Source organism: Hyposmocoma kahamanoa, unplaced genomic scaffold, assembly GCF_003589595.1.
Source record: "Hyposmocoma kahamanoa isolate Upper Pololo Valley unplaced genomic scaffold, ASM358959v1 279, whole genome shotgun sequence".
Taxonomy (NCBI): domain Eukaryota; kingdom Metazoa; phylum Arthropoda; class Insecta; order Lepidoptera; family Cosmopterigidae; genus Hyposmocoma; species Hyposmocoma kahamanoa.
In genome coordinates this window covers 110,585-119,480 of record NW_020653776.1, presented here as the reverse complement: position 1 = coordinate 119,480, position 8,896 = coordinate 110,585, and the positions used below count along the sequence as shown (strand labels likewise).

Sequence of the window (8,896 nt, the reverse complement as noted above, 5' to 3'; positions counted from 1 at the left end):
AGCTCAATTTACAACCAGGCGTTTTTTTCTCATAATCCGCCCCCACAATTTATAAAATGATTTTCGTTTACCTTCAAATACAAAATACAAATACTTAGCTTCATATGAAATTGCATGCCTGTTTTTATACCTATTGATTTGTAAAGCATGTGTTTCAATAAAAAGATGTATCAAGATTGTTTACATTTAGTTAAGTACCTAAACCTTTCGACTATAGCACTGTAGGTAGTCATCAGGGCTTTTGAATGCTTAAAACCTCTCATCTGAGGGCAGATGTTCCGGGACACATGTGTTTTTTTTTGTAATGTGTGCTTGTAACATAACATCCCAGGGATTTCAATCGTCTATTTGTCTCATAAGAAGGAACAAACAACAATGTGCAAGCTCTGCTGGCAAATGAGAGTAAAGTTTACGTTCTTGATAACACAAATGTCATTGTACTTATGTTATCAATGTTGTAGCTCAATTGTATGATTTACAACATATTTTGAACAGTGATATCTTGTGAGGTTTTACATGTACAATCAGCAGTGTACTTTCGACTTTGGACCGTGATATTATAAGATTGAAATTTAAATTTATGTTGAATATTATAACATTTATCATGCATATTTGAGAAACAAAACTTGCAGTGATAAGACAGTCTATTTTTATTTGGTGCAGTGAGCATTAACTGAATATTTGCAGGAGACAAGTCTTAAGTTATTCTTGTGTTAAGAATGATAAAGTTGCAAAATACAATTATTATAATATCTCATACTCAATTTCAGTATTAATAAAAATAAATGTGGACGAATATTGAACAAAAATAGTCCAATCTTGTCTGAAAATTCAAAAACAATTACTTATAAGTTTCATGTTATGAAAAAAAAAATTATCACCATGATTTTTTACAATGAGAGAAATACAATGACTGTTTTAATGATGAGTTTTACAGAAGGAGTACTTGACAGTACAGTACATACCAATGACACATTCTGTTACAAAGCAAAACGCATTACAACAAAATGGAAAAATAATATGAATACCAATTACCTGTCTAATGTCAGACCACATCAATGAACTTACACCAATGATTTGCATACAAAATGCACAATGCAAACACATTCAAATCTATGAGCACCAAACAGTCCAAGAGCCCCTAGATAGATGTAATATAGATTTGTACAGCCTACCTGTCTGTCTCCAGCCTCTCCTCGCAGTTGCCACACCAGCTCTGCACATTGAGCTAGACCAGTGGCTCCTAGAGGATGTCCTTTCGCAATCAACCCACCACTGGGGTTGACCACAACTCGACCACCATATGTGTTGTCTCCAGCATCAATGAACTTGCCCGCCTGGCCCTCCCCACACAGCTGTAGACCCTCATACGTAATCAGCTCATTGGCTGCAAAACAATCATGCAACTCAACAACATCTACTTGCATAGGTGAAACACCAGTATTCTTGTATAATTTCTTTGCAGCCAGCCCAGTCATATCATAACCTGCAACCTTCATCAAGCTGTTTTCTTGGAAAACAGCAGGTGTGTCAGTTGCCATCTCCATGCCAATAATTTCCACGGCTTTCTCCTGAAGGCCATATCGGATCACTGCCTCCTCTGACATGAGGACAGCAGCACCAGCCCCGTCACTTGTGGGGCAGCATTCCAACTTAGTAAGTGGCCCATAAATCTTTCTAGAGTTTAACACTTCCTCAACAGTATACTCCCTCCTTCCCTGAGCTCGTGGATTCTTGGCGCCGTGTCTGTGATTCTTAGCAGCAATCTTTGCTAGATGCAACTCAGTAGTGCCGTACTTTTTCATATGCTCCATCACAGCATTACCAAAGTACTGTGGTGTCAAGGGAGCAGCAGTGATCTCAGCCATCTCCGCCATTTTGAGTGTGTGTTTATCCATTGGGTTGGTCCTGTCGGGGTACGCAGAACCGCCAAGCGCGCCTGGTAACATTTTCTCGAACCCTACAGCCAAGGCCACATCGGCCATACCACCCTCGACAAGTTGTTTGGCGAGGAAGAGAGCCGTGGAACCAGTGGAACAGTTGTTGTTTACATTGTATATTGGTATTCCGGTCATACCGACCTGGTACAGTACTCGCTGGCCTGCAGTCGAGTCGCCGAACACGTAGCCACATACCGCTTGCTGCACATCGTCATATTTAATACGGGCGTCGTCAAGAGCTTGCAAAACCGCTTCCTTACCCAAATCTGGGTAATCCGGGCCAGAGTTGGGTTTGATGAACTTGGTCATACCGACCCCGACAACGAACACTTTTCTAGGCATTTTGGTTGTGAAAGTGATAATTACCTCTTGACGGCAGCAACGACGGAGGCGAAGTGAGAGGAGCTCAGCTAGTGACGCAGGGAGTTGCTTATCAGCACACAAACGGATTCCAGATAATGGTATTAGATAATGCGAACATAACAATTCATAAAAAACTTAGCATGAAAATGCAAAATGACAGATAATAGATGGCAAAATCTATAGTGACAGAAAGAACTTTAACCTTTGGATTTTGCTTTTTTTTTTAAATATTTATGGCCTGGTTACAAGACAATTAGGCCAAAATGTTGCCTTTAGGAGCTTAAATTCGGATCGGATACACGCATAAGACGCATTACTCGTTACGATTCAATTAATTTCTGAACAAGATTTTAATCGATACATCTTTGCCATCTTCAGTAGTCAACAACTCTAGAAGTATTTAGGCTGATCACTAAAAGAAATAAAAATTGTCTAGAAATAGCGGCACATTTAAAAAGTGTATTATATAAATCCTTTTTCTGAAATGTATTTAAGAGGATATATTTATGGCTGGCAAATTAAGACAAGTCATGATTTTGAATGTCGAAAAATTTCAAACAAAACACTATGAGTTCCATAAAATTTTGACAGTTTGAAACTTTTTTAATTTGATTTAATTTTTAAATTCAAGTTATATTTTGGCAAGAAATATAAAATTTGTTAAGTAAGGGCAAAACAGAAAATAAAAATATGGCTTTAGATAAGCAAAGGATTCTCAGTGAGTTGGGAAGTGTAATGAATCAACTTCAAAGTGCTGACTGGTAAAGACAGTTTATGAATCTTACATTAAATTTATTTCTTTGGTCAATCACGTCATGTAAATTCCGTACATGAACATCTATTGAAAAAATCACATACGGGTGACTTTTTAATCACCATCCAAATTTGAATATTATGCCTTAGGTGTAAAAAATAAAATACCATGTTTTTTTTGTGATGCTACGAGTCTGTTTATTGTAGTAATGAAAGAGACTCAGTCTTTAAAGGCCTTTTAAAAAACCTCGACTAATTTTCAACGCCTCACGATTAGTCTAGTCTTTTAGCCCTCAAGTCTTGAGTTATAAAACTAAAACTGAAGACTAATTCGAATCGAAGTCTTTTAACCCTAGGAAGCTTAAAAATATTTATAGGACTAAAACGACTAAAAAGACTAAAACGATTAAAACGACTGGCGCCTCATAGCCTCGGGAGTCGCGAGTCATGAGCCGTACGGCGTGATTTTATTTCTACCCACAAGGTATTTATTTTACGATTTTTATTATAAGTAAATAAACGTGATTATTTACTACACACTAGTTACGTAATTTTTATTTATAAACTTCGGGCTTAATAAAACATAAAATAGATATAAGTCCTTTGCAAACAACTCGAGTCGTTTTTCTTTCAAGTCATTCTAGTCGTTCAAGTCTTTTGAGTCTTTTAGTATAACGACTGAGTCTTATTAATAAAAACTCGAACCCCCAGTATTAATTTTAGAGTCGAGTTCTGTAAAATGGAGTCGAGTCATTATAAAACTCCTTAAAAGACGTGAGTATCTTTCATCACTAGTTTATTGTCACTGTTTATTACACGTGATGTGTGCTACGTGGGCAGGCCACCATATTTCATTGATAAATGATAGCGTACTTACAAGCTTAGGACTATCTAGGTGCAAAAGACTTGTGCTATTCTCTGGAAAAGCAATCTGTGATTAATTGAAGTATCGTAGTTGCCATATCTTGTGTACTAGATTTAGGAATTCGTTTAAAAAAAACGATGTTTTCTTATATCTTCACCTACCAAATCCTTGAGCATGTGAAGGCATCACAAATTGGCTACTGTCTAAGGCTCAACTCACACTGACGCAGAGTCGAAGCGTCGCGTCCCGTTTTTCAACTACAACGCCTGGCGACGCGCGTCGACGCTCGCATTAGTGCGTCCGGATTACGGTGTGGTCGGCGTCTGACGCCTCACCGCAACCAAGCGTCGACGCGAGAAGCCGCTCGGCTCCATATTTGCATAACACAAATTTGTACCTTAATAATGGGAAAATAGATATGAATATGCAATAGGCGATAAACATGACGCTTCGTGAAGCATCGACTCTGCGCCAGTGTGAGTTGAGCCTAATAGACGTTGACTTCATCAATACTTTCATCGTGTTTTGTACATTCTCTGGGTTACGTTTAAACTGTTATCACTTAAAACCAATACACATCACGCACTATCTCAAACACATACACATGGTTTATTGGTGACACAGGAGACTGCTTTTCAAAAATAAAGTCTTTGAATAATACCTAGTAAAAATGTTAATGATGATTAAAAAGTCATTTGCGTATTTCCAAAGAAAATAGCCTTGATTCTTATTCTATGAGTCACAACAGGAATCTGATTCTGTAAATAATTCGACAATTCCGTAACGATAATTCCTCATTATTATAAAATTAAACTCGTTGGTTTCAGTGGTTGCATGGGCAAGATATTTAATTCAGGGCAAGAAAATGCACATATGGGTAGTTCATTACCCACGTGCAGTGGATGCAGACATGGGTGCTGCCGTGGGCATGGATATGGCGTGCATTATAATAATGGAGATTCGCTGATGTCCGGGGGTGGAATGTGCAGGAACGGAATGGACATGGGCGCTGGAGGTGTGGGAGGTGGTGGCAGTATGGGCATGGGTGCTAGCGGTATGGGTATGGGAGGTGGTGGCGGTATGGGTGCTGGCGGCATGGGTATGGGTACTGGTGGCAGAATGAATACTGGTTTTAATCAAGACAATAATTATATGGGCATGAATGCAGGAGGAATGCCTATGCGCGGAGGTGAAATGGGTACGCCAAATGATAAATTTAAAATGATGAAATCTTTAGAAGGTGTTGCACCGAAGCTTTTTAGTGAAACGTACAATTATTTAAACCAAAATCTTATGCGACCTGCTGTTCATGAAATGTACCAAGATTTAAAATCTCTGACTCCGGGAAATTCAGTAGGAAATTCTCCATTGGCTAAACAGATTCCTGCTCTTTCAAGAGCTGGACAAGATACAGCTCTTTCAGGAGCTAATGGTACAGGACCTAATCAAAATCTAAGTATGCTTACAGGTGCCATGGCAAGTACAATGGACCACAACGCAGCGTCTGGTGAACCAATGAAACACTTGGGAAATGAAATTCTTAATATGATGATGAATGGCCGTAACGCCAACACTAATTCTTGGAGGACAGCAGCAGGTGGGATTCAGGGCAATTTAGGTAAAGGAGAAAGTATGCTCATTGATGCTCCACAGTCACCACATGGCCAAATTGGACTGACACCGTACTCTCCTGCGATGGGCGCTAATGACAATATAAATAATCCAGCGGCAAACATGGGTATGGGAAATTCACAAATGGCAAACCCAACAACTCATTATGTCACACAAGATAACATGTATTCTCAACCTCCCGAAGCGAACATTTATAATACTCAAGGTAATGAAATGAATGGTAATATGGTTCAAAATATGAAACAAGGAATACAAAATTCGGCTCCATCAACAGCAGCCCAGAATGCAGGTTTGATGAATTCAAGGCCAGGAGTACCGCTTAATGGATCAAATAATTATGGTCAACATACCTTGGGTATGAAAGCATTTCAGAATATGTTCCCGGGCGTTGCTGAAGGGAATGATTTAGGCTTTGATCCTATGGCTATTGCAATACAAATGAATCCAGCTAATCAAAAGAGAGCTGCAATGGATAACATTAACAAAATCATGAACAATCAACCGCAAATAAGGTCAAATATAATGCAACCAGCTATTCAAGGATTGAATACAATCTCGGCGCGTCTTCCCCAGCAACAACAACAAGATTCTGAGCAACTAAATGCTCCAATAGGGCAACAAAACTTAACAGAAAATAGACAACCTACACAAAATGGTGTACCTGACCCACAAGGGTTTACTGCAACAGGCCAGATAGGTGAAATAGATCAAGACCAGCAACAAGTGGTTAGTCCTGGAGCCATTGTACCTCAAAATAAACAGATTTACACATCACTTACGACACCAACAATAAACCAACCGATACAACAGCTACAAACACCACAACAGCTACAAGGTCAGGTGCATTCGCAGCAACTACAAGGTCAAACAGAATATCAGCAGGGACAAACTATCAGCCGTGCTGATACAATGCAGCAACGTCAGGCATTGTTTCAGGAGGGACAAACACCACAACAGCAGATGATAGATCCTGCAACTGGAGCACGGCTGAATTATAGAGCCAGTGGAGACCCGAATGCTCAAATTCAAAATCAAGGCATGATTAAAGAAACTTTATATCCAGCGGATACATCAAGAAACACCGTTGCTTATGCACAGCCTAACTATGCTCATAATTACAACACCCTTGGGCAGCCTATTAGTTTGGAACGGGCGGACAAATATCACACGCCCATTCCTCCCTTGCCGCAAACTTTATCTCCACAAGATAGATTTGAAAGTTCAGTCAAAAATAGTGTGAGCAAAACTTCTTTAGCTGCCAATAGAGTTATGGGACAAGCACCAAGTAAGAGTCAACTACGTCATATTTATCGACAATACAAGGCTGGACATGTCGGAATGCAACAAAGTATAAGACCACCACAAGGAAGCTCTCAATCCGACGGACAATTATATCCACCTGGCGGAATTAATGCACAAATTAACTACAATCGTGGTCAAGCTCCTATAGAGAGGGTCGGTGGCGATACAATAGAAAACGTCAACACCATCCAAGAACCAAAATCTGCCAAACCTGAGCAAAACATTGGCCAAATTCGGGATACGACTCAGATAAATAAGCCTCAAGGCGACTCTATAGCCGAGAAGGTAAATATCATGATTATATTTATTTAATGGGAACTTTTATATATTTTACTTATTATTAAAATTATAATTACAAATATTAATTTTTCAGGGACCAATGATGCAAACATTTGGAAAAAACAGAAACGGCTTGCAAGATATGCGGTTTACAAAATACATAAATAACAATGGATGGAGTTTTCACGGGGATTTTGCCCCCGCTTATGCTTATCGCAGCAGACGTCCTGTGTGAAGTAATAAAAAATCCTCTGCTTATTGAAAAAAAAGTGAAAGTCCCAGTATTGTGCAAATGTAGATTATGTATGAAGTCTTTTTATTTTTAGTTCTTTTTCTTGTTGTTGCTCATTGTTTAGTGTCGGTAACGCATCATAAATTGTCTTGTTTGGTTTTATAATGTCAGTGAAAGGGAAATGATTAAGCTGTAAAATATAATATCAAGGTGTACTGTTTTGTGTTTAAAGTCAATGAAATAGAATAAATGGCCAACTTGGAATCGCTGATCAGACTGACTAGTAAAATCCCAATTCCAGCGGCATAGATAGGAACTAAGAGCATATAAAATTATACTGTATTCCCATTGGATTATAGGTATGGGAGTCCAGTGGCAGGAGTAGATTTATTTCTACTCCTGCCACTTGGCTATATGTATATATAATAGTAACAGCATTTTGCAGTAGGTACTTTGTCAAATTCACTCATTTGCTGTGTTGACTAAAGTATTCAGTTCTTCGAGATGCAAATGATTAATCCGTGATTATCATATCCGTCTGGTCTTGTTGTTAATTGCATGTAGTGCCAAAATTCTAATTCATCCGTGGTGCGATTTAAATTCTTTCATGGCGTTTGATTAGTATAAATTTAATCAATCTTTCGAGCGTAACACCTTTCGAACGTGGTAATATAGATCGAATTGCACTCGTATTAATGTTCACAAAAACATAAAAATAAAGAAGGCACAACGTTTAAAATTACCTAAATGAGTTTGTCACCGTAAATTTTAAATCAGTCTAAATATTTGAGGATTGGTTTCAGAATAATTTGAGTTACTTTTATTTACAGGGCAGTTTATCCATTATTCAATTACATGTTTCATTTCTTATACAAAATCGACACCTTACATTAAAGTGTAACCTAGGTAGAGCACGTTGCGGCGTATATTTTTTTACTTTGTAAACGTATCATATCACAAGAATAAGTAAACGGGTCATGATATCACAAGAATAGTAGACTAGTATCGGTAAGAAATTGTGGTTGTCTATGTGTGTGTCCACGGCAACCGTGATATAGAGTTTCCTTAGTGCGGGGTTAAAAAAATTGGCTCTGCTTATAATACGAGTAAGTCACTCCGATTACATCGCCTGGAGTGATGACTGTATAACTATGATAGATCCACTTGTGTTAAGCAATGGAACCACGAGCATTTGAAAATCCTACTGAACTCACTAGGGAACCAAGCAGTGGGACCAAGTCTTAAAGGCTCCTTGTGCGATTGCGTTGGTCGTTGACAAACAACGAAAGTAACATAGTATAATAATACCAACGTCTCACAGCTGTCTACGAGTAGGTTCGGGAATCGTTTGCGCGAAGACATTTGTTGCGTAAGCCTGGCAGCACATGTTTGGTTTCTGGACCTGATTCTCTCGGTTCCTACGTCTCGAACGACTCGTGACTAACTGCATGCGGCCGCGACTTCAACTGTACGCAGTCGAGATTTCAGATTTTTCCCGTCCTTCGAACGGACAATGGGAAACTATTCAAT

General features: G+C 38.8%; 2 protein-coding genes across 3 annotated transcripts in view; one reads left to right on the top strand and one right to left on the bottom strand.

Moving 5' to 3' along the window:
• The window catches only part of LOC113229149 (non-specific lipid-transfer protein-like), a 21,906-nt gene extending 19,468 nt beyond the window's left edge, over positions 1-2,438 (bottom strand). The window contains exon 1 of one of the 2 annotated variants that reach the window (XM_026462656.1): positions 1,176-2,438. In XM_026462656.1, the coding sequence (XP_026318441.1) occupies positions 1,176-2,282 (1,107 nt within the window). In that variant the 5' untranslated portion in view covers positions 2,283-2,438. The remainder of the gene's footprint in view (positions 1-1,175) is intronic. The other variant, XM_026462655.1, reaches the window with a different exon arrangement.
• Positions 2,439-2,957: 519 nt separating this feature from the next.
• On the top strand, positions 2,958-7,648 carry LOC113229126 (neurogenic protein mastermind-like). Its single transcript, XM_026462621.1, has 4 exons — positions 2,958-3,064; positions 4,749-5,119; positions 5,390-7,140; positions 7,229-7,648. Exons 1-4 carry the CDS (start codon positions 2,994-2,996, stop codon positions 7,367-7,369), a joined length of 2,334 nt encoding a protein of 777 aa, XP_026318406.1. The 5' UTR covers positions 2,958-2,993; the 3' UTR covers positions 7,370-7,648.
• The last annotated feature ends 1,248 nt before the right edge of the window (positions 7,649-8,896 follow it).

What these genes read in the sequence shown, in the direction of transcription:
- LOC113229126 (XM_026462621.1), top strand. Translation starts at nt 2,994, where the DNA reads ATGGCTTTAGATAAGCAAAGGATTCTCAGTGAGTTGGGAAGTGTAATG. An exon ending in CAACTTCAAAGTGCTGACTG is followed by an intron (nt 3,065 to 4,748) that starts GTAAAGACAGTT and finishes CGTTGGTTTCAG; the next exon opens with TGGTTGCATGGGCAAGATAT. An exon ending in GCGACTCTATAGCCGAGAAG is followed by an intron (nt 7,141 to 7,228) that starts GTAAATATCATG and finishes TTAATTTTTCAG; the next exon opens with GGACCAATGATGCAAACATT.